We start from the raw sequence: 26,709 nt of genomic DNA, 5'->3' as shown, positions 1-26,709 counted from the left end.
TTTAGGCCCAGCTCTGCCAAGTACAACAATGGGTAAATTACTTAACCTCTTAATACTTAACCACATTGTCTATAGAGGGATAACAATAGTTACCTTCTTTGCTGGATACTAAAGGCCAAATGAACCTGAATATAAAGTACTTAGCTCAGGATCTGGCACTTAAAGAACAGTTAATAAATACTTGCAATTATTGTTTATAAATGATAAGATTTTAATAATAATTATAATTTCATTCTTGATTGCTGCAAAGTTAAAGCTTTCATATAAAAATCTTTTGACTGCAAGCATTTTCTTAATGGACATAGAAAACATAGCCTTGTCTGTTGGAAAATAACTCCATAGAACCTTTTCTAGTAATAATAAACAAAACACCCTTTCTCTAAAAAGTGATTTGTTAACTGACAATGGCCAGAGGTATGATTGAATAGTATGCAAATATACGGTATTCTATTTTCAAAGAGATGGAAGGTCAATAAGAGATAGTGTTTTGCTTTAAGGTGATTATCCATATGGTGATTCTCATAAGAATGAAACAAAAATACAAGAATATTGGGTCCTATGTTGCAAAGCTTTGGTGATTATTGGGGATGTAGGTGTGGGAGACCATTAAGTTATTTTTGGAAATGGTTGTTTCGGGTTAGTCCAGACAAAAGGATGAGCACTTGAAAGAAAGATTCTACCAGAAGGTCAGAAGGCAGGCGTGATATGAGGGAAAGGTGGGCAGGAACTGAAGAGCTGGGAATAAAGGACGGAAAGGCCATAGGAATTTAGGAACTCTGGAAAACTAGACAAGGGCCCAAATCACAACGTCCTGTAGGAACAATGAGAATATACACGAGACAGCCTGATAAATCTGAGAGCTTCAAAGTATGAATATCAAAAACAAATGAAGACCAACCTTGAAAATTCTCTTAGCAGACAAAACCACTCTAGTCATACAAAGTTTCAGTTAGCTTATTTTGCAAGGCTAGCTTGACCCAAGTCATTTCTTGTTTATGCCTTTAGAAATCATAAGTAAAATGAACTATTTCCCAAGGTTCGTATGAGGTAACCACTAACCAGTTCCCTATCATTTAAGAAAATTTTAATAATATAATCAATCCCTGTGAAGAATAAACAATCACTGCCTTCCCACTATATAAGTTGCTTTATAATAATATACCATGAGTCTCATTCCATGTTTTGGTTTGAGTGCTCTTGCTCTGCAAACTGTCTTTTTGGTGGGTGCACATAAACTTTTATTAATCACTACTTCAATGATTCATTGTTTTTACTTCTGCAATTTCGGAACTTTTTACCAAAAGCAGTTTCAGTCTGAGAACAGAGATTATGTGATTATAAGTGGAAAGTTTTGGCATCTTTTTATTCAGTTTTTAGAGAATGATCTTTTGGAAGTTTGAAAATGTAAATAAGAAGAACTTGACATTTGATTGAGTGACAAACAAAAACAAGTGTTCTCTGCCTGGAGAGTATTGGGGAATAAGAACATTGTAGATGGACAGGTAACATCAAGGCTTAAAGGACATTGGTAGCTTCAGGGACATCATACTGCCCACAGTCTATAGCCACTAGGGCACATTAATAAACAAAGCATTAGTGCCTCTCTGTGATGTTGCCAACCAGCTTTTGTAGCACTGACCACCATGTGGGAAAAATGAGGAGTTGCCACCATGCACAATGGTGACAGAGGTAGGAAAGGCCCATGAGCCAAGATTTGTCAGGAGCACAGAGCATGGCCAATCGGCTTTGACTTGTGACAACACGTGTTGGAGTGTTTTAGTGTTTTCTGACCAAAAAAGAGACATTTTGTTGCCCTTTAGTCAGGTTTTTGCAAATAATTTTTTAGAAGGTAAAATTGAAATAACATCACCATATGTTCTTAGTACAATAAAATTCAGGAGCACCTGTAGGAGTCTTCACTATATTGGTTAATGCCATTTTAATTGTCTGACATGCACTCTTCCTTCTGTTATCTCCAGTTGAGATATTCCAGGTTTTAAGTCAATAATTCTCACGGCAAAGTCTCCAGTGTGTGCATGCCAGAAGTGATTACTTAACTGGAGCAAATAAGGATAAGGTATATGTTTATATATTTATGTGAATAATTATATTATCAGCTCAAATTACTCCAGCAATAGGTACACAAACAAATAAATACATAAGAAAATAAGTAAATGGTCAACATTAAAATAGTAATTCTGCATTTAGGTTAAAATGATTTCTTAAACTGTTCATTCTGTGTATAGAGTATATATATAACATGAGATATATATATATATATATATATATATGCCCACACATTAACAGAATGAAAGATTGTCTTTTTTTAAGATTTTATTTATTTGAAAGGGAGAGAGAGACAGAGAAAGAGTGAATAAGCAAGAGCACAAGAGCAGGGAGAAGGAGAAACAGACTCCCCACTGGGCAGGGAGCGGGGCTTGATCCCAGGACACTGGGATCATGACCTGAGCCAAAGGAAGACACCTAACCAACTGAGCCACCCAGGTGCCCTGAAAGATAGTTTAAAAATAAAAAAAAGCAAGTGTCAGAGGTAAATATTAAGAAAAGCAAATTGGAAAACCCTAAAAGGAAACTTTTCAGAATGACTGGGTAATATTCTAAATAAAAATATTAATTTTAGTATCTATGGTTAGTTTGTCATAAGAATTGTAAAATAATTGCCATTTTCTGTTAGAATTCTAATATATGGCACAGATCACAATTCAAATACTGCTCTTGTGGTCAATATTATGAATGGAAGCTATACACTCATTTGATTTACAAAATTACTTATTTAGGTGTAAGAGTTTTGTTTAGATTGGAATAATGAAAATATTAAATGGATATAATTCATTTGGCAAAATTCTTGATGTTTTAAAAATTGTCTAGGTTAAAATTGTGCCATTTTAATAAAAATAAATTGCACTGTATTATTGGCTTTAAATTATAAATGGAAATAGAAAAAAATAGAAAAGAACATTTCCAGCCTGCACAAAACTAAGGTAGCTCCACCATCAGAAATAGAGTTGGAATGGCTGTGTGGCTTAGTCGGTTAAGCATTAGACTCTTGGCTTTGGCTCAGGTCATGATCTCCTTATGGGTAGTAGGACGAGCCCCATATTGGGCTCCCCAAATCTGCTTCTCTGGTGCCCCTCCCCCTCGCTCAAACACACACATACACACACACACTCTCTCTCTCTCACTCGCTCTCTCAAATAAATAAATAAATCTTAAAAAAAAAAAAGAAGACAGAAATAGAGTCAGGCCTGATAGGTGAAAATGCTTATCTCAAATGAAACCAGCTCTCATGAATGGATTTTATTCACACTTAGCTTTTGTTCTCTCTCGTGGACTTTTTACTATCTGTAGTGGTACCTTTAAATCATTCAAGCAATTCCAATAAATATCACAGCAAAAAAATAAAATCATTTCCACATCCTATAACTTGTTCTGCAAACCTTCCTGGTTTTAGCTGATGATAGATAAAGGAAAGTTAAACACATATTTTAAAACTAACATTTTATGTAGTAATATTCTTATCACTTGACAACACAATGCTATTCCACAATGGTACCTTTTCCTAAGTCATTATCATAATGTCAACTATAACTGATAGTCACCAAATTTAGAGTTCCACTTTCCAAGCATATATAAAATTCCATGAAATATATACCTGAGATGTATGATTTTCACCCTACATAGGCAAAATGCCCAACCCAATTGTTAAAAGTTAAATTTCATTTATCTATGCAGAGATGTAGATTTCTAAAGGGCATTTAAAGACATTGAGTTAACCTTTATAATATTTATGTAATTTCTCATCCTTTTAAATTTTCTATTTGTTTCAGTGGTGACAAATTGCAGGTGTGGTACATCTTACTAGTCAACAACAGATGGGGAAAAAAGGCCTTTAAAATTTAATAATAAATGGAAGTGAACAGGTATGGTCATTTTTAAAATAAATCAGATGTTAAAATTCTGTCTATCCTGTATACTTGACACTGTGACATAAAAATTCGCTGGTTTCTTAAAAAAAGGAAAACTAACCAAAAGAAAAAGATGAATAAAATCCAACTAATACTTAACTATTAATAGTGTAAAACTTATTCTTGCTCCATTCACTGAAGGGGCAGTATCTCCTACTCCAGCTGGTGAGAGGAAGATATACATACTACAACACTGTATCTGACATGTTAGATGACACCAGATAGAGAAAGTGAATGACCTATATTCAATACCAGGTAAAATTCCCAAGTACTTTTTCTAAGAGTATTTCTAAATCAAAAGTTGACCAAGGTTTTGTGAGAACCTATCTAATTTACATCTCATTCCAAATATTGAACAGTTTGCTATAGCCATTCTTGTCTAATTAATAATCAGCAAAAATCAAAAAACACAAAAATGCAGGCATTATGGCATGGCCTTTAAGGATAGACTGAAAAGACAGGCTACCTTTATGCTTAATCCAAATCCTCCTACAGTTTGTCTTCTAATGGTCACCGCTCTTTCCTGAAAGACAGGATTTTAAAAGAGGTTAGCATTTCTTAATACTATACTTACACACCATTTTCCTTCTCTGGATTCTGTTTTTGTTCCTTAAAAAAGAAATATTTTGTGACACCATACAAACTCTAATTCTTGCAACAAATGGAGTATTTTGTAATTTTCAAATCAAAGGTTAATTTATTTTTCTAGATAAAAAGGACTGTACTGTTATTAAACTTCTAAATTCCCAAAAATTAGGTTCCATTCAATGATTCTTTGGACATATTTTGGAATTTTAATTTTTATCTTCTCATTTTCTCATTTTCAGACTATATATTCTTGTTGTCTAAGAAGTGACAAGTTCAGATTACATAAAAATAACTCTATGTCAATGGTAAATATTATCATTGTCAACCAAGGTCTTATCTCCATCAGTACCAAGTCATCTTGCTTGCAGAAATTTGAGAGCTGAGCTGGGAGGCTGCCATGTCCCAGCACATTAATGATTCATGTGTGTGTCTAGGATTGAAACTGTGGATAAACCAGGTTTAAAATGATTGCTTATTTGTAAAAAGAATGGACTTTACAACTAACTAATAATGACAATGGAATTATCAATTTTCAAGGCAGAGGAGAAGCATGTCGAAAGTTTGAAAGCTTTTATTTATAATTTTCTCCACTTATAACTTTCTCATGTTTTTGAACCTCCCCCATCCATAATGGTTTGAGACCCGCTCCCCCTTCTCCTGCTGTACTTGGGATGAGGTTGGTCCCCACAAATGCCCAACTTATTTGACTACATTACCAATTCCCAAATACTGTTCTCTTTCTTATAGATTCTTTCCTTTACTTCCTGGTTTTAGAGGGGCTATGTGGAGCAGATTATATTATTTAAAAAGAACAAAGAGAAAATCTGGAAAACATGTGCTTCTGATGGCTCTTCCTAAATATTTTAAGATAGCATAAAACCTCATAATTTTGGCAGTTACAACATACCTTCATTTAGCCAAGGTTTTAGATTTCATAAATAAAAGAAAAAAATGCTTAAAGAACAAGATCACTATACCAGAAATTGAGGTATATTAACTATTATTTATTTTGAATTAAAAAGTAAACTTTTATGGTTGGAGACTGGTGCATATTAAGGAAAAAAACTGTTAGTGCAAATGAGTAGCACTTAATTATCTAAATTTTCTTCCTTTTTATCATGTCCTAAGTAATTTGACCTGTTTTAAAACTATAGATTTTACTCTTATAACATGTCATCTAATTATGTTTTCAAGCCAACATTAAAATTACTTACACAAAGTAAGTTTATAGGTACACTACAATTTATGCAAAGCTACATGAAATATAAAACACATTATTCATGTTAAATAATACCATAAACTCTACTTGTTTTATTGTAAGCCAACTATTTTATTACTCCCCATTGGTGGAGGCACAAGTGTGGGAAGATGCAGTACTTTAAAACTTATATTGCAAAATCTACGTATATAAGCATATCTTCACGTACAAAAGCAAAAAGGAAAGTAGGCACATGCATTATACACACAGAAAATCTAATTTAAGATAAATTAAATGCTTATTGGAAATGTTCTTTTGTTGGACAGGATAAGAACAATCTGTTAAACCAATTAATCTTTATTTATTTCTCACTAAAGGATTAATTAAAGCTGTACATTGCAAATAATGGAATTGAAATCAAAGAATCTATCAATGACTCAAATATCCACAACTTAATATGATTGGAAAATTACTTAAGCCCTGTGAACCTCTTTTTCCAAATCTGTAAAATGGTGATAAATAATACATAGTAACAGCTTTTTTTTTTTTAGGATTATTTATTTATTTATTTTTTAATGCTTTTATTTATTTATTTGAGAGAGAGAATGAGAGATAGAGAGCACAAGAGGGAAGAGAGTCAGAGGAAGAAGCAGACTCCCTGCTGAGCAGGGAGCCCGATGCTGGACTCGATCCTGGGACTCCAGGATCATGACCTGAGCCGAAGGCAGTCGCTTAACCAACTGAGCCACCCAGGTGCCCAGTAACAGCTTTGTTTTGAGGACTGATATTTGTGAAGGACCCTGGCATATAGTAGAAACTTAATGAATATTCTCTCGCTCTCTCTCCTCTCTCTCTCTCTCTCTCTCACACACACATACACAATCTGTTATTCTAGACAGAAATTCTTACTTAATAGTCACTTAAATCTGATTAATATTTGTCCACTTTGTATTCCAATAGTTACATCACACAGTAACTCAAATACTGGAAGACTCATCTCAGGGATAGGATAATTAAATGTCTAATAGACATTTATTTACCTAGTTAATAGAATTTATTTACCAGCCAAGTGTATGCTGAAACATTGCTTTTCTTTGAAGGGACAGCAAGAATGCCAGGGTGATCAAAGATCCATGAAATGCCTTTACTCCTTCTCTACAAGACTGCTTTCCAATCTTTGGTGGAGAATATTTAGAATATGTTCCAAATCAAATACAAAGTTGCTGATGCAGAGAGGAGATTGGAGAGACTCGAGAGTCAGCAGTAATTGCTGAAAATCTCAAAGGCAGCACTTATTTTAATGTATTTTAAATACACAGGCACACATACGCACATGCAAACCCCAGCCAGCACCTCTACATGCTATTTCTTCATTAGTTTGCTTTTAAGAAAGTAAAGAGAAACAATCAAGACAAATTACTTCTTGTTTTAAAACCAAAATATTAAATTTGTCACTGCAGGTAGCCAGAAGTATAGAATGGCAAACAACTGTTCCCAGTATGGCACCTTGCTGATATTCTTTCCACTGTCTGTATGTTTGTGTTAGCTACACCTCTATCCCCTTTCCACCTTTCCGCATTTGGTTCTTCCATCCTGCACCCCCCCAAATAATTTTTTTTAAAGGCAATGTAATGAATTGTTTCAGCTGTTCACCTCATAAATAGGAGAATATCTGAAAGCTGATCTGAAGTTGTATTTAGTTACATCTTGGGTGTCATAAAGACATTGCCTAAGTAACAAAGCACTGTCCTGTGGGAAATCAATGTATTATTGGTTATTTTATTCTTTAAAATACAAAATCAAGACAGGTGCCCCCGTATACTTACATGTATAAGAAGCCTCTCTTTAATCGTCCTAATCCTTATAAAATGTAAAGGATGGAGCCCCAAAATAATACTGGACTTATAAAAACATGCTGTAGGGGCACCTGAGTGGCTCAGTTGGTTAACCAGCTGCCTTCGGCTCAGGTCATGATCTCAGGGTCCTGGAAACAAGCCCCAGGTCAATCTCCCTGCTCAGTGGGGAGCCTGCTTCTCCCTCTCTCTCTGCCTCTCCCCCTGTTTGCACTCTCTCACTCTCTCTCTGTCAAATAAATAAATAAAATCTTTAAAAAAAGATGTGCTGTACTAATCAGCATAAATGTTATGACCAAAAAAACTTGCTTTAAATGTTTAATTTGCTTTATGTAAAAATCTAATTATTGTCACCCCTGCCCTCTGGAATATTATATTTGAAAAACTCCATGTATACCATATGAACTATATGGGACTATAACCAAAATATACATGTTACCAAACACAAAGTGTTGCTATGATATATCCCAAGTATAGAAATGTTTGAGATATGTAGGTGAAAAGAGAAGGAAGAAATAAGAACAGTGCAGAAACTAGAGAGTTATCAAATGGGAAATTTTTTGTACTGAGTATGTGGGGTGGAAACAAAGAAGATATACAAGAAAAGAGATAGGGAATGTTATTAGTTCTTTTTGACAGTTCAGGAAGAGTGAATAAACTTGAAAATGGAATAATAATAAAGATGGCAACACTTAGGTACTGAAAATCAGCTATATGAACTGACTGGTCTCATAGCACATATGATTATTAAAATACATTGTGACCTTGACTTTTTCTTGTCAACTAATTTGACAAGAGCTGAGTCTTGTTCACAGTCGAATCCCAAGAATTTAGCGTAGGGCCTACAGCAAAGTTAGGTATTATGCATTAAGTGAAAAAAAATTTTTTTGCAAGTTTTTTCCCAAGTAATCATCATAACAGCACTTGGGATAGGCAATATTTTCCTAATTTAGAATGAGAAAACCAAAATACAAAGGAGTTAAATTAACCTGACCAAGATCCAAATCGTGATTTAAATGGAAGTATCTCTGATTCCACTATAACAACAGGACTGAGATCAGATGGAGAATTGGGATGAAAAAAACAAAGAAACTGGAAAATCAGGGTATAATGGAATAAAAAGAGAGGGGATTGGGAAAAACTGAATGTTTTCCCTCTAAAATCAAGAAAAAGGCAAGAATCCTCTCATTACTCCTCTTACATTGCGCTTGGAGTCTCAGCCAGTGCAAAAAGGCAATAATCTGAAGTAAAAGGCATTGTCTATGTTGGAAATCCCAAAGAATAAACAAAAACCTACTGGAAACTGGAAATAAATAATTGTAGCAAGGTCACAGGAGACAAAAAATATATGAAAATCAATTGCTTTCCTATACATCAGCTCTGAGAAATTAGAATTTGAAATGAAAATCACAATATCATTTATAATAGCTCACTAAAAAGGAAATACTTGGTATAAATCTAACAAAATAAGTAAGGACTTATATATGGAAAACTACAAAACTTTGGAGAAAGAAATCAAAGATGATCAAAACAAAGAGAGATATTTCATGTTCATGGACTAGAAGACTCATTTTTCAGATATCAGTTCTTCCCAACTAGATCTATAGAATCAATGCAGTCCCAATAAAATCTCCGCAAGCTATTTATGAATATTAATAAACTGTTTCTAAGGTTAACATAGAAAGCCAAAAGACCCATAATAGCCACCACAATATTGAAATAAAAGGAGAAGTTGGAGGACTCAGGATGCCTGATTCACAATTTACTATAAAGCTACAGTATACAAGACAGCATGAAATTTTTGAAGACTAAACACATAGATTATTGGAATAGAAGAGAATGCCCCAAAACAAAACAAAACAAAAGCAAACATACAAGTGCAGTTAACTGATCTTTGATAAAGAAACAAATGCAATTTAATGGCAAAAAGAAAGGATAGTCTTTTCAACAAAAAAGAAAGAAAGAAGGAAAGAAAGAAGAAAAAGAAAGAAAGAAAGAAAGAAAGAAAGAAAGAAAGAAAGAAAGAAAGAAAGAAAGAAAGAAAGAAAGAAAGAAAGAAAGAAAGAAAGAAAGAAAAGGACAGGACAAAAGAAAGGAAGGAAGGAAAGAGGAAGGAAGGAAGGAGGAAGGAGGAAGGAAGGAAGGAAGGAAAGAAGGAAGGAAGGAAGTAGGAAGGAAGGAGGAAGGAAGGAAGGAAGGAGGAAGGAAGGGAGGAAGGGAGGAAGGAAGGGAGGAAGGAAGGAAGAAGGAGGAAGGAAGGAAGGAAGGAATCCAGACATGGAAGCCATTCCTTTCATAAAAATTAACAAAATGGATCACAGATCTAAACATAATCACAATTATAAAGCTTTTAAAAGAAAACAGGAGAAAATCTCTATGACTTTGGGTTTAGCAATGTGGTTTTTAATACAATATCAAAAGTGTTATCTATTAAAAAAACTCATGTTAAAATATTTTATAATTAAAAACTTCTACGTGGTAAAAGACAGTGTTAAGAGAATGAAAAGTCACAGATTGAAAGGACATATTTGCATAATGCATTCTGATAAAGGACTTGTTTCCAAAATATATGAAGAATTGTTAACACTTAGCAAAAAATAAACAATCCAATTAAGAAGTTGCCAAAATATTTGAGCAAACACCTCATCAAAGAATATACAGATGGCAAGTAAGCATATGAAAAGATGCTCAACAATATTTGCTATTAGGGAATTGCAGATTAAAATAATGAAATGACATTATGCATTTATTAGAATGGCTAAAATTTAAAGCATTGACAATATCAAGTAGGATATATCATCATAAGAATTCTTCCTCCTTGCTGGTGGGAATTCAAAAGAGAGTTTGGTAGTTTCTCACAAAGCTCAACACAGTCCAAACAGATGACATAGGAATTGCACTCCTACATATTTATTCAACTAATTTTAACATTTGTGTTTACCCAAAAACCAGCATGAAAATATTTATAACAGCTTTATTCATAATGGCCAAAAACTGGAACATGAACAAGATGCTCTTCATCCATAGAATGGATAAAGAAACAAACAAAACTGTGGTACATCCACGCAATGAAATATTATTCACTAGTAGAAAGAAATAACTGTCTAGCTTCAAGAAAACATAGAGAAACCTCAAATGTATATCACTAGGTAAAAGAAGCCAGTGTCAAAAGGATACAAACTCTGATGCCATTTATATGACACTGTGAAAAGGTAAAACCATAGAGACAATGAAATGATCAGTGGTTGCCAGGGACTCAGGAAGAGGGAAGAAAGGCTGAATAAATGAAGCACAGGAGATTTATAGGGCAATGAAACTATTCTTTTTGATATTACTATAATGGGTACATGATGTTGGGCTTTAGGCAAAACACATAAACTTTAGAGAACAAAGAATTCATCTTAATATATATACATTTAAAAGAGTCATTTAGGAAGTTAGAGGATCCAAAGAGGGATTGCAGCTGTAACAAAACAATCTTGTTGCATTTCAAATGTCTGTTACCCTCTCCTTGAAAGGAATAGGGGGGAAATGTGCTGACCTGATGTACATTAGGTAACTTTGGAAATGAATGGAGTCAGTAAGACAAAAGACTAAAGACTAAAGACAAAAGGGATTGCATATGGTACTGTATTCTAGTTGATAAAGTTCTTTCACATGAAGGTATGGTTAATAATTCTAATATTGCTATATATATATTGAAATTAAACAATTAAGTAAGTGGATGGTGGATGGGAAAAACCAGTTTCTCACTGTTGGAGTGGGAATTTACAGCAAGGGAAGAAGGCTAAGAGTTCCATTGGGTGATGGAAGAGAATTAAAGATAACGGTATGAAATTATGCTCAGTGTAATGTAGACACAGATGGGTACATACAGAAATATTTATAGATATATGAATACATAGAGATTATTTTCATCCTTTAAAAATAGTTTTACAGAGATACAATTCATATACCATATACCATATACCATATACCATAGAAACCATATACCATAAAACCAACCATTTAAAGCATACAATTTAGTGGCTTTTAGTATATTCACAGTTATGCATCCCTCACCATAATCAATTTTAAAAACATTTGCATTTTTCAGAATGTAACCCCATATCCTTCAATCCTTAAAGCCCATCCTAGCCTTAGGCATCTACTAATCTATGTTCTATCTCTATAGATTTGCCTACTATGGACTTTTCACATAAATGGTATCACACAGTATATGGTCCTTCGTGTTTGGCTTCTAACCATGATGTTTTCAAGGTTCATCTATGTTGTAGCATGTATCAATATTTCATTTTTTAATTTGTCAAATGACATTCCACTGCATGGGTATGCCACATTTTATTTATCCATTCCTCCACTGATGGACATTTAGGTTGTTTACACTATTTGGCTATTATAAATAATGCTGTTATAAACTTTTGTGTGCCAATTTTGTGTGTACATATATATGCTTTTTTCCCATGAGCCTATCCTAAGGACTGAAATTGGGAACTGTCAGAATGATTTCCAATGCAGCTGTACCATTTTACATTCTCACCAGTAGTGTCTGAGAATTTCAACTTCTCCACATCTTCACTAACATTTGTCCTTATCTATTTTTATGATTATAACCATCCCAGTGGCTATAAAGTATTTCATGTGGCTTTGATATATATTTCCTTGATGGCTAACAATGCTGAGCATCTCTTCATTTCCTTATTGGCCATTTATATACCTTCTTTGGAGAAATGTCTACTTGAATCCTTTGAATGCGTCACAATATTTTATACCTATGTTGTCTTCTAAGAGTTTTATACTTTTAGCTCTTATATTTAGGTTTTTGATCCATTCTGAGTTAATTTTGGTATATGGTGTAAGTCCCCAAATTCATTATTTTGCATGTGGATATCCGGTTAATCTGCCACCATTTGCTGGAGACAATTTTCCCCATTGTTTTTATCACCCCTGAAAATCAATTGACTCTGAATGTGAAGGTTTATTTCTGAACTCTCAATTCTATTTCAGTGACTATATCACTATCCATATGCCATATGTGGACATATCTCACACTGTCTAGATTACCACTTCTTTAAAACTGCTAAGTTTTATAAAATCAGGCATTGTGAGTGCCTCAACTTTTTTTTAAATTGTTTTGGCTATTCTAAGTCCCTTGCATCTTTATATGAATCTTAGCATTAGTTTGTCTATTCCTGTAAAAAAGTAAGCTTGGATTTTGGTGGAGATCTATAAATCAATGTGGAGATTATTATTATCTTAACATATCATTAAGTCTTTGGGCTCATGAAAATAGAATGTCTTTCCATTTATTTAGATCTTTAATTTTTTTCTGTTGTTTTAGTTTTCAAAATATGTTTCGTACATTTGCAAATTTATTCCTAAGTGTTTCATTCTGTTTTATTCTATTTTCAATGAATAATGTTATTTAGAGTTTAGAACTCCTTTGTTCTAAGGAAATAATAGCATTCTTTCTGAGAAGACTTAGGCTTTAAACACACCTCCCTAGATAATTTCACAAAATCTAAGCAATTAAGGAGAATACATTTTAAAATGTTCATTTTTATGGTTTCTTTCAGGGATAATATTTAAAGGACATCTAGGGTACGTTGTTTCCTTCCCTTTGGTTTTATTCTTTAGCAACCCCTGAGGATTCTTCTCTTGCAAAACTGATGGTAGAGTAAAGAGAGGTTGTCATTCCCCTAAGCCTGTTGGCAAATATAATTTGTAGCAGGTCCTTCCTATCTGAGTTAATAGTTAGACATGGGAGTTGTTTGAAATTTAAATATTTCCTGGTTTATTTTTAAAGGTACCATTGCAGAGAATTGGGAATAACACCTTTCCACCTGCATTTTCCCCACCACCTACAAAACTGAAATCTTATCTTTATAGTTTTGTTTTTACAAATGAGCATCTATAATGTAAAAAGAGGTACAGTGATGTCAAGTAACTTGACCGAGGTCAACCAGTGGTGAAAACTTTGAATTGAAATCCAGGCACTGTGAGCTACTGCCCATGTGCTTATGCCCTGCTCCATTCTGTCTCCTATTCTCCAACACTTATTAAGATTATGACAGCTCTAAGAAGTCCTGTATTAAGCATGCTATTTCCTTTGTTTAATCTACCATTTCCTTAACTGAAAAATTTATGATGTGATTTCTAATTGATTCAGGCACATATATATTTAAAAGGTCATGTGAAACAAAGATTCAATTACTTTTAATCACATAATAAATTGTGTTTGAATATGTCATCCCCACAAAACCTCTTGGCAGATTATAAAAAGAACATTTGAGTAAATTATTTGTCCTAGAATATGTTTGAATCATTATATGAAAATAATTTTGATTATTTCTATGTTTCTTTGATAAAATTTTCAATAGTCTAGATTTCAAAAAAGGGGATTCATACACTTATAATATTGATATTAATAATAATCATTATGATTATATTTTTGTGATATTTCATATCTTAGTGGGATTAGTTTTTAATTTTATCATATCATTAAATAATGGTTGCGATAGTTGCCTTTGTCATCCTGCTAATTTAGAGGGAAATTATAGTAATATTATTAATCTTGACTTTTGCTTTTAATGAGATCCTTATTGTGGGTTGGTTTATACACACACACACACAAACACACACAAACATAATCTCCTTGTTCTTTCTGTTGAGAGGGCCCAGAAGAAAAAATACCTTGTAATGTTGTTTTTTAAAATGCTGGCCTTGACCCAGTTTGTGGCCCTGGCTAGAAGCTGGACAGTTCCCCTCTGGACTAGCAAACTAAGTCCACACCCAACCACCTCCCTGACTGGGCTCTCACACTCAGGGTCACTACCTATCTGCCCCAATCACCCACAGCCTGGCACCAGACAACTAAGAACCAACAGCTAAGAACTTCCTATGCCTCAAGCTTGCTGCAATTATTCAAACTAGCCAATGACTTACCTCACTCCCCCTGTTATATTCTGGGGAAGAAGTGACATGAAAGAGGGTCACTGGAGTACTTCATCTCACAGTTTCTACCTCCTTCATTTTCAGTGAAATGTCCCACTACAGCCATATTCCCTGAGCCTCTGGTTCACCCTCTCTAAAAGCAAATGTCATCTCTGCTTATTGTTATGGACAAACTGAGGAATGAGGAGCTGTGAACTAAGAAAGGGGATCCAGTTTGTCGAAACTTCACATTTCAGTTTCTGTCTTTAGCCCTTCCCTGGACCCAGAACTTCATAGGAATCTTGGGCTTTAAATTCTTGAGCTTTTTTGCCACTTGAATTTAGGGTTTGACTACTTCACGTTGCCTCTGTTAGCTTTTAGCCCCAAGTCAGGCACTGATATTTTAGCTTTCTCTAACCTATTGTCAGTTGTCTCTCACCCCACCAAATTGTTGCCAACTTCCAGCTGGAATTTTTTTTCATTCTCATCTGCTCTATGCCTCTCTTAGAAGTGATGTATAGATTTGCTCACAGTAAAGTCTTCATGTACTGAGCTTGCTTAACCGACTTCCACGTAGGACACCCTGTCTTCATATCTGAACTGGCAGTACTGCTTCTGTGCATGCAATCACCATATTTCTCTGTGAGATGGCATTTTTCTGCGGTGGCTTTTGGATGAAGAGAAAAAGAAATAAACTTCAGTTAAAATTAAAACTTTTATCAGAAGTTTAAGGGCAAAAATATTAAGAAAGTCAAACTTTTGGAAAGGGACAATGAAAGGATAATTATTCAATATAGCTTAAATACAGAATTCAAAACCAAGGGAGATGAGAGCTTCTTTTTTTTTTTTTTGAAATGTTAAATACTTCAAATAGTTGATAAATGGCTACTACATACTAGGCGCTGTTATAACTACAAAAGAGAACAAAACATCAAAAATCCCTGCTGTTAGGTGTTCACATTCTAATTGGAAGACAGGTTAAGGGCAATGCATGCTTTGGAGAAAAATAATGCCAGAGAGATAGAACTTCATACCAATGAAGTTTGTGATGATGACATTTGAGCACAACTGCTTTTGGTGATAAGATAATAACTGTTAAGATACCCATTCCTCTCTATTCCTGGTTTCATGAGAGTTTTTATCATGAATTGAATTCATTGATTAGTTTTTGGATAAATAAACCCAACTTGATCGTGGTGTAAAATTCCTTACATATATATTGCTGAATTTTATTTGCTAATATTCCAAGCATATTCATGTGTGTATATTCATGAAGGATATTGATCCACAGTTTTAATTTGTTTACTGTCTCTGGTTTTGGTATCAGAATAATAAGTTTAGAAAATGAAACGTTATGTATTACCTCTGCTTCTCTTTTCTGGAGGGAGATCTTATAGAATTTTTACTAATTATTCTTTAATAGAGTTCTCTAACAAGACCACCTGAGACCTGAGATTCCTTTTTATGGAGTTCTTTCATTACAGAAAATTCCATTTCCTTAATTATCAAATAATCAGTTGCACATGACCTGTGTTGTTTGAAGAATTAGCCAACTTCATCTAATTTGTTAATTTTACGCATGTAGAGTTGCTGATAGTACAGGCACACCTTGTTTTATTGTGCTTCACTTCATTACACTTGAAAGATAGTGTGTTTTTTACAAATTGAAGTTTTGTGGCAACCCTAAATCAAGCAAGTCTATAGGCACCATTGCTCACTTATGTCTCTGTGTTGCATTTTGGTGATTCTCACAATATTTCAAACTTTTTCTTTACTATTATGTCTATTATGGTGAACTGTAATCACAGTCTTTGATGTTATGGTTGTAATTGTTTTGGGGAACCACAAACCATGCCCATATAAAACAGCAAACTTAATCAATAAACATTGTGTATGTTCTGACTGTTCTACCAACTAGCTGTTCCTCCAACTCTCTCCCTCTCTTCGGGCTTCTCTATTCCTTGAGATACAATTATGTTGAAATTAAAACAATTAGTAACTCTACAATGACCTCTCAGTGTTCAAGTGAAAGGAAGAGTTGCATATCTCTCAATTTAAATCAAACACCAGAAATGAGTAAGCTTAGGGAGGTTGAAAGCCAAGATAGGCTAAAAGCTAGGCCAGTTGCATCAAACTGTTAGCCAAGTTGTGAATGCAAAGGAAAATTTCTGGAAGGAAATTAAAAGTACCACTCCAATGAACACATAAGTGATCATAAAGTGAAACAACCTCATTGATGATATGGAAAAAGTTTTAATGGTCTAGATAGAATATCAAACCAGCCACAATATTCCCTTAAGCCAAAGCCTAATCCACAGCAAGACCATAACTCTCTTCAATTCTATGAAGGCTGAGAGAAGTGCGGAAGCTGCAGAAAAAAAGTCTGAAGCAGAAGTTGGTTCATGTGGTATGAGGAAAGTAACCATCTCTATAACACAAATGCAAGATGAGGAAGAAAGTGCTGATGTAGAAGCTGCAGCAAGTTATCCAGAAGGTCTAGTGAAGTTCATGCTTGAAGGTGGCTACACTAAACAACAGATTTTCAATGCAGATGAAACTGCCTTATATTGAAAGAAGATGCCATCTAGGACTTTCATAGCTAGAGAGGAGGTATCAATGCCTCGCTCAAAGCTTCAAAGGACAGGCCGATTCTTTTGTTAAGGTCTAATGTAGCTAGTTGAAACCAATGCTCATGTATCATTCCAAAAGTCCTAGGGACCTTCAGAATCATGCTAAATCTACTCCATCTGTGTTCCAGAAATGGAACAACAAAGTCTGGATTATAGCACATCTTCTTACAAAATGGTTTATCAAATGTTTTAAGCCCACTGTTGAGATCCATTGCTTAGAAAAAAAAGATTCCTTTCAAAATATTAGCTCACTACAATATACCTGGTCACCCATGAGCTCTGATGGAAAACAATGAGATTAATATTGTTTATATGCCTGCTAACACAGCATCCATTCTGCAGGCCATGGATCAAGGAGTTGTTCAGACTTTCAAGGTTTATTATTTAAGAAATACATTTTGTAAGGCTGTATTTTCCACAGATGGTGAATCCCCTGATGGATCTGGGCAAAGTAAGTTGAAAACCTTCCGAAAAGCATTAACCATTCTAGATGTCACTAAGAATGTGACTTTTGATTCTTGGGAAGAGGTCAAACCATCAACATTAACAAGAGTTTGAAAGAAGTTGATTCCAAGTTTCATGGATGACTTTGACAGGTTTAAGACTTCAGTGGAGGGAGTAATGGCAGATGTGGTGGAAATAGCAAGAGAACTAAAATTAAAATGGAGCCCAAAGATATGACTGAATAGCTTCAATCTCATGTTAAAACATAAATAGATGAAAAGTTCCTTCTTATGGATGAGCAAAGAAAATGGTTTCTTGAAATGGGATCTATTCCTAGTGAAAAGGCTGTGAATATTGTTGAAATGACAATACAAGATATAGAGTATTACATAAACTTAGTAAATAAAGCAGTGGCAGGGTTGAGAAGATTGACTCCCATTTTGAAAGAAATTCTACTGTGGGTAAAATGCTATCAAATAGCATCACATGCTATTGAGAACTCATGCATGAGAGGAAGAATCAGTTGATGCAGCAAACTTCACTGGTGTCTAAAGAAATTTCCCCAGCCACCCAATCCTGAGCAACCACCATCCTAATGTCAGTGGCCATCAACATTAAGACAAGAACTTCCACCAGCAAAAAGATTATGACTTGTTGAAAATTCAAATGATGGTTAACATTTTTAAGCAATAAAGTGTTTTTTAACAGTGGTATGTACATTGTTTTTAACACTATTGCACACTTAACAGACTACAGTATAGTGTAAACATAACTTTTATACACAGTGGAAAGCCAAAAAATTCATTTGATTAGCTTTACTGTGATATTCACTTTGTTGTGGTAATCTGAAACTGAATCCATATCTTCAGTCTATTTTCTTTGTCAATCTCGCTGGGTGTTGTCAATTCTACTGATCTTTTCTAAAAAAACAGGTTTTTTTGACATTTATTTCCTCTCCTGATTTTTCCTCAATTCATTTTCTTTCCTTTTTTATTTTGTTGATTTCTGTTCTTTATTATTTCCATCATTCAACTTGCTTTTAATTTATTTTGCTCTTGTTTTTCTAGGTCCTTTGCATGAAAGCTTTTATTATTGACCCAAGATTTTCATCTTTTCTAATGTATGCATCTAATGCTATTTCTCTCTCAATACTACTTTTGCAGAATCCCACACATATCCTGTATTTTCATTCAATTCAATGTATTTTTTTAATTTCTCTTGAGACATTTTATTTGACTCATTATTGTTTAGAATTATATTGATTAATTTCTAAGTGTTTGGCAATTATCTTCTTTCTGTTTTTGATTTTTAGTTTGATTCAATTATACTGAAAGAACACACTTCGTATTTCAATTATTTTAAATTTTTTGACATGTTTTATGTCTCCCAGTGTGTTCTATCTTGATAAATGTTCTCTGTGTTTTAAACACATACATAATATGCTCTATGTTCTGTAAATGTTCATTAGATCTGGATTGAGTTCAAATACGTTGTTGAGTTGGACTATCAATTTTTGAGAAAGGATGTCAAAGTATCCAAATATAACTATGGATTTCTCTATTTCTCCTTTCATTTCTATCACTCTTTGATTCATATATTATGCAGTTCTGTTGTTTGGCTCATACACATTAAAGATTGCTATATATTTCTGATAAGTTGATCCTTTTGTTATTATGTAATGTATTCCTTTGCCCCTGATTATTTTCTTTGTTCCAAGGTCCACTCAATCTGATATTACTATCTACTTTATCTGAGGTCTGTTTTTTCAATTAAAGGTTTCATTAATGGTATATCTTTACATCTCTTTTTATAATTTTATTTTCAACTTATTTATATCATTTTACTCTATATAAGTCTTGTAGAGAGCATAGCATGGACTTATATATATATATTTTTAATTCACACTTATAATCTATACCTTTTAATTTATAAGTTTGGACCAATAAAATATAACTATGTTTAATTTAATCTAATAATTGGTATGTTAATTATGGCATTTTATTTTATTTTGTATTGTCTCTGTTCTTGCTGTTTTCTCTGTTCTTCATTTTTCCCCTCCCTTTTGCTGATTTCCTGTAGATATGTGTATATTTTTTAAATTACACTTTGATTTATCTATAGTGCTTTTTGAGTGTTTCTCTGCATAACATATTTAGTGCTTGTGCCCTAAGTAAGCAGTGCATTGGGTATATGTAATATCACTGTCTCCTGGTGCCAATATTTTACCAGTACAGAGGAGATGAAGAAAACCTATCTTCATTTATATCCCTTTACCCTGCTTTATTTCTAATATATTTGCCTTTAATATGTCCTCTATGACCACTGAGAACCACATTAGACAGTGCTACAATTCTTGCTTGAACCTTCATTCATCATTTAGAAAACTCAATAGAAGGAAAATGAATTGTATTTCCCATATTTTTACTCTTCCCATTGTTCTTTCTTCCTTTGTGTAATTTCAGTTTCTTTCCTCTTCATTTACTTTCTCCTTATAAAGTTCTTTTTAGTCATTCTTTAGAATATTTCTGTTGGTAACAATTTTTTTTTGTTTCCTTGCTTCTGATAATGTATCAGTTTCTCCTTGATTACTGAAGGATATTTTTGACATACATAGAAATTTGGGTTGACAGTTCCTTCTTTTCAGCCATTGGAAAATACTTTGCCATTTTCTTCTAGGGTGAAAATCTGCTGTCATTTGCAGTAGATTGTTTCCTCCTTATTTCTAAAGTGTTAACTTTTTCCTTTTTGCTTTTAAGATTTTTTTTGTCTTTAGTTTTCAGAATTTACCAAGATCCCAATAATTTGCAAATTTTGGTCTTTAGTTTTCAGAATTTGACAGAATTTGACAGAGTTTCTTGGGTTTATCCTTTTGAGATCTGCCCCTCTTCTTGAATGTGTAGCATTATATCTTTTACAAAATGGGGGGGCGGTTCAATGACTATTTCTTCAAGCACTCTTTGAGCTCTGAACTCTTTCTCTTTTCCTGGGACTCTCATGAAATAAATATTAGACCTTTTGTTAGAGTCCCATGGGACCCATAGTTGTTTTGTTTTGTTTTGTTTTGTTTTAAATCCAATTTCTCTCTTTTGTTCAGAAAGGGTAATTTCTATTTTACTATCTTCAAATTAATTAATGTTTTCTTTATCTTCTCCATTCTGCTGTTGAGCCCATCCATTGAGTTTTTATCTCAATTATATTTCCAGTTCTACAGTTTATATTTTTTATAAAACTTTCTATTTTCTCATTTGTTTCAACACTGTTTGTAATAAGCACAAATCAATTTTATGACAGCTACTTTATAATACTTGTAAGATAATTGTAACATCTGTATCATTTCAGGTTTGGCATCTGTTGATTGTCTTTTCTCATTCAAGGTGAGAATCTCCTTGTTACAGCTGGTTATAGGTGGAATTCCAGCCACTCTCCAGGCTTCCATTGACAAGACCATGGCTGGAGGCACCGGAAGGCCTCATTACTGCTCCCTGAGAGTTCTCAGCTGATACTCTGGTGAAGGGGGCTCAATGGGCTGAAGTGAAAATCCTGACTTTCCACAAGGGCTCCTCTTGTACCTCTCCAGTGGGATGTGGAGGGAAAAAAAAACATATTTTTAAGCATCAAATTTCTCTGTGATATAAAACAGAAGAAATCAGTTCTAAGGGAGAAAAATAGTAAATATGCCATTAACAAAAATGACTATTTTAATAAAATTTTCATTCTTTATTATGCTAAGTCATGTAGGATAGCAGTTACATAAATTATATGGACCTTGTTTTCACAGTATGACTTATTTCATTTCACCTGGTTTGTGTGATTCTTCATTTCAAAAACAATCCAAATGTTAGCCTATCAATCTCTACTCAATCTCAATGAAGTATTACATATTTAATTAAAATAAAGTTATATGGAAGCAATATAACCTTTATAAATCTATGATCTTTAGAATATCCCTAGACTCTTTTTCACCAATACCATATTCAGAACACCTTGGTTTGAAGCAATAATAATAAAACTCTTTTGCATTTAAAAATCATTCATTCACTAACAAACATTTCTGTTGAGGTGACAAGTTTTGTTTTCTAACTTTATCCAGAAAGACCAGTGCCTAAATTGTTCAAATTGTTCATCCAGATAATCATTCAAAATTATAGGCAAAGCAAACTAGAGAAAGGAAATAAATATCTAGATCAGTAGTTTGTTCACTGTTTTAGGAATCAATTATGACCTCAGATAAGGTTTTGGAGCTGAGACAAACACAAGTAAATAGTTGAAAAACAGAAAACGAGAAGAAGGGAACCAACTTTTATTTTCACCTTTAGCAGCCTCCAAGGTAATGCAATCTCATTTAATGCTGTCACAGTGAATTATGTAAATTAGATGTTCTCTCTTTTTCACTCATGGGAAGCAAGATTCAGAGAAGGTAATTAAGTCACATAGGGTCACAAAGCTAGCAAGTGGTGAGGCTGAGATTACAAGCCAGGTCTGCTTGATTTCAAAACCAATAGATTTCCACCATAAAACATACACACACACACACACACACACACAACTAATCTTAGATCTGGAATTCCTTTGAGTCAGAGATACTAAAATCTTTCTCCAGGATAACATACAAAAAATAATGCCAAAGCATAGCCAGGGCAATAAAGGAAGAGGAAAAAATTTCTCATTTGTCAGAATGATAATTGTCAATCTAGGGGTAAGGAGGCTCTATACAAGTAGTGGCCCTGACTGCATTCATCCTGTGCTTGTGGCTGGCAGGACCTAGGCAAGGTGAGAAGTGGCATTATAATAGTGTGTAAGCATGAAAAACATTTCTACTACCCAAAGGGCTATAGTAGAAAACTTGTCTTTTTCAATGTGGCTCTGGATGAAAGAATTAACAACTAATTCTCCTGAGAATTTGTATATATTATTGTCCCATAGGTGGGTTTGAGATGAGGTTCACACTAACTGTGTGGCCTCAAATCCCAATACAGAATTTAGTTTAAAGGGTAACTCATTGCTAGTATCCTTGGGCACCTGGCAAAAGCAAGGGCAAATACAAATTCTGTATTTGTGATACATTATAGAGCTGAACCCCAAGAAATACCCACAGAGTGCCAAAAAACTTGAGCTCACAGTGAAAAATCACAGGAGGAAATAGAGCACAATGAATGAGTCAGCAGAATAACAAACCAACAAACAAGGAACAAGTAACATATTATGATCTACAAACACTGCAGGTACTAGAATTCCAAGCACACCACATAGGATTCTTAATATGATTACTATAACAGGAAGAGATATCAAATATATGACAGTGATATAAAATATTGTGGCAAAAGCAAAATGGGATTGAATAAAACTTCTAGAAGCAAAAAAATATAATTGCCAGAATCAGAATTTCAATAAGTAGTTTAAACAACAGAGTGAATCTAACCAGAGAGAGTTAGTGAAGTAAAAGAACACTGAAGGAGTTACTGTCAGTGCTCCAGAGAAACAAACAGTAAAATATAAAAAAACAAGAGAATGAAGAATCAAGGGAGGTAATCTAACATCCATCTAAAAAATATGACCAAAGAGAAAGAATAGAGAGATTGAGAAAGATGCATACTTTAAAAAAATAATTGCTGATAATTCTTCAGAATTGAAAAAAATCATGAATCCTTGTATTCAAGAGTTCCTATGACTCCAAAGCAAAGTAAATAAAAAAGAAATCTTCATAGGTACATCAGAATAAAACTGGAGATCCCCACAGACAGGGATTCCTAAACCTTCAAAGCATGGAAGAAGGGACAGATTCCCTACAAAGAAAGTATAATTAGATAGATGGCAGAATTTCCAAAACTTCAAACTCAGAGTAGGAGGAGCAAAATAAGGCAAAAACATCAAACTTCTTATAAGATAAAGAAAAATAAACACTAAAAATTTTTAAATATCTATCATCTAAACATCTATTTACCATCTATATACATACACATATATGATCCATATATGTGGATAAAGATTAAGGATAGATTTATAGTATTTATATGTAGTAAATAAAGAAAATTAACAGGATTATAAACAAAAAATGCAAATCAGTTTTTCTCTGTGGGAGGGGGAGAAAGGTACCAGTGAGGGGAGCACTGGGGGTATGAGTATCATTCTACTTCTTGAGCTGATGATGGGCACATGAGTGACCATAACCTTCTTGCTTTTCAAATACAAATTATATGTTATAAAAATTAATTTATGTAAGTATGGTATATATTTTGTATATAAAAGGTTATAAATAAGAACAATAAAACTGATAAGCAAATTAAGCATTGTTGTTTTAATAAGCCAATTTCAGTTCCTGTTTTTTAAAATTATAGATCTGACCTACATTCTTCGTTAAGCTTTGGAAATATTATACCATACTTCGATACCTTAAAATGATAGTAGATAGTCATCTTTCCACAGTTGCCATTTTGAAAAAAATCAAATCTATAACACATTGCAAAAATGGCTAATGTGCACTTTTAGACTCTTAATTTAAAATTAACAAGATGTTCGATCCCATTTACAATTGAACCCAAAACCATAAGACACCTAAGAATAAATCTAACCAAAGAGGCAAAGAATCTGTACTCAGAAAACTATAGAGTACTCATGAAAGAAATTGAGGAAGACACAAAGAAATGGAAAAACGTTCCATGCTCATGGATTAGAAGAACAAATATTGTGAAAATGTCTATGCTACCTAAAGCAATCTACACATTTAATGCAATACTTATCAAAATACCATGAATGTTTTTCAAAGAAATGGAACAAATAATCCTAAAATTTGTATGGAACCAGAAAAGACCCCAAATAGCCAGAGGAATGTTGAAAAAGAAAAGCAAAGCCAGTGGCATCACAATTCCGGACTTCCGCTCTATTACAAAGCTGTCATCATCAAGACAGTATGGTACTGGCACAAAAACAGACACATAGATCAATGGAATAGAACAGAGAGCCCAGAAATGGACCCTCAACTCTATAGTCAACTAATATTCAACAAAGCAGGAAAGAATGTCTTGTGGAAAAAAGACAGTCTTTTCAACAAATGGTGTTGGGAAAATTGGACAGCCAATTGATGAACAAATGAACAAACATTTCTGCAAAGAAGACATCCAAATGGCCGAAAGACACATGAAAAAGTGCTCAACATCACTTGTCATCAGGGAAATCCAAATCAAAACCTCAGTGAGATACCATCTCACACCAGTCAGAGTGGCTAAAATTGAGAGGTCGGGAAATGACAGATGTTGGCAGGGATATGGAGAAAGGGGAACCTTCCTACTCTGTTGGTGGGAAAGCAAGCTGGTGCAGCCACTCTGGAAAACAGTATGGAGGTTCCTTAAAAAGTTGAAAACAGAGCTACTGAATGACCCAGCAATTTCACTACTGGGTATTTACCCCAAAGATACAAATGTGATCCAAAGGGGCACAGGCACTCCAATGTTTATAGCAGCAATGTCCACAATAGCCAAACTATGGAAAGAGCCTAGATGTCCATCAACAGATGAATAGATAAAGAAGATGTGGTATATATATATACAATGGAATATTATGCAGCCATCAAAAAATGAAATCTTGCCATTTGCAAGGACTTGGATGGAACTAGGGGGTATTACGCTGGATGAAATAAGTCAATCAGAGAAAGACAAGTATCATACGATCTCACAGATATGAGGAATTTGAGAAACAAGACAGAAGATCATAGGGGAAGGGAGGGAAAAATGAAACAAGATGAAACTAGAGAGGGAGACAAACCATAAGAGACTCTTAATCTCAGGACACAAACTGAGAGTTGCTGGAGTGGAGGGGTTGGGAGGGATGGGGTGGCTGGGTGATGGACACTGGGGAGGGTAGGTACTATCATGAGCACTGTGAATTGTGTAAGACTGATGAATCACAGACTTATACTCCTGAAACAAATAATACATTATATGTTAATAAAAAAAATTAACAAGATGTTTATATTTGCCACATTTACAAATATTCTCTTGTTTTCTAGATAATGATTTAGGTATTATTTTTGCTGAAGCATTTGTGAGTTACAGACATCTTGACACTTCACCCCTAAATTTTCCTATATATTTTTTCTAAGAACAAGGACATGTTCTTTTTCCAAATGTATCTTTCCAATATCATCATCACTCCCAATTTAAGACTGCCACCATAATATTATCTAATATATGGTCCATATTTACATGTCTAGTTTTGAAGGTCAGGACTTTGTATGTCCTTCTATTATAAAATCACAGCTATATAAAGCATAATTGTTTACCTATGATTATTTTTTAATTTTGAGAAATATTCAAACCCCTCCTTTCCTAATCTTACTTGGAATGGCTGTCTCCACAAAAAAGAACAGGTCAAAAAGGAGGAACAGAAATAAATACCCTCCATTGTTTCATTCATACACCTAAAATTTTAAAAGGGTCAGAATTACACTAATAGCTTCTGTGTTGATTTTACTTACCAATGACCCCTTTTACCTGTAAAACTGACTTGAGAAAATCATGTATTTACTTAGATCAAATTTTATAGCATGTTCTAATAAGTAATTATTGGCATTCATGACTACTTTTAAAAGTTTGAAAAATAGGGGCCTTTGAATGGCCCAGTTGATTAAGCCTCCGACTTTTGGTTTCAGCTCAGGTCCTGATCTCAGGATCAAGAGATCCAGCCCTAAACTGGGCTCCATGCTTGGTGCAGAGTCTGCCTGGGATCCCTCTCCCTCTCCATCTGCCCCTCTCGCTCATGCTTTCTCTCTCTAAAATAAATAAATCTTATAAAAAATAAGTGAAAATAAAAATTAAAAAATAAAAGTTTGAAAAATATAATGTATATGTTTTGTGTTTGTGTGTGCAGATTCTGATCTCTGCATTGAGTGGCTCTTTGATGTGGGAAAAAAAAGTATCTGAGGCTACACACATCTGTCTTAGGTGACCTAATAAAATCTACCACCAGTGAGCACACCATCTAATCTAGCTGCAATCTCTCTTCTGATCAAATTTTCCACAGGTAATGAAACTCACCCAGACTGCTCTGCATCCTGTCACATCCCCTGTGGGAGTTAGCACTGA

The 26,709-nt window shown here is 34.0% G+C and overlaps 1 protein-coding gene across 1 annotated transcript in view; it reads right to left on the bottom strand.

The window, feature by feature from the left end:
* Positions 1-26,709, bottom strand: part of SNTG1 (syntrophin gamma 1) — a 942,975-nt gene that overhangs the window by 300,985 nt on the left and 615,281 nt on the right. The window contains exon 5 of the mRNA XM_027616083.2: positions 4,453-4,509. Within this exon, the coding sequence (XP_027471884.1) occupies positions 4,453-4,509 (57 nt within the window). The remainder of the gene's footprint in view (positions 1-4,452; positions 4,510-26,709) is intronic.

The sequence above is a fragment of the Zalophus californianus genome, chromosome 4 (genome assembly GCF_009762305.2).
Source record: "Zalophus californianus isolate mZalCal1 chromosome 4, mZalCal1.pri.v2, whole genome shotgun sequence".
Classification (NCBI taxonomy): Eukaryota; Metazoa; Chordata; class Mammalia; order Carnivora; family Otariidae; genus Zalophus; species Zalophus californianus.
The sequence above is the reverse complement of the archived record's forward strand: the minus strand, read 5'-3'. Positions and strand labels throughout refer to the sequence as shown.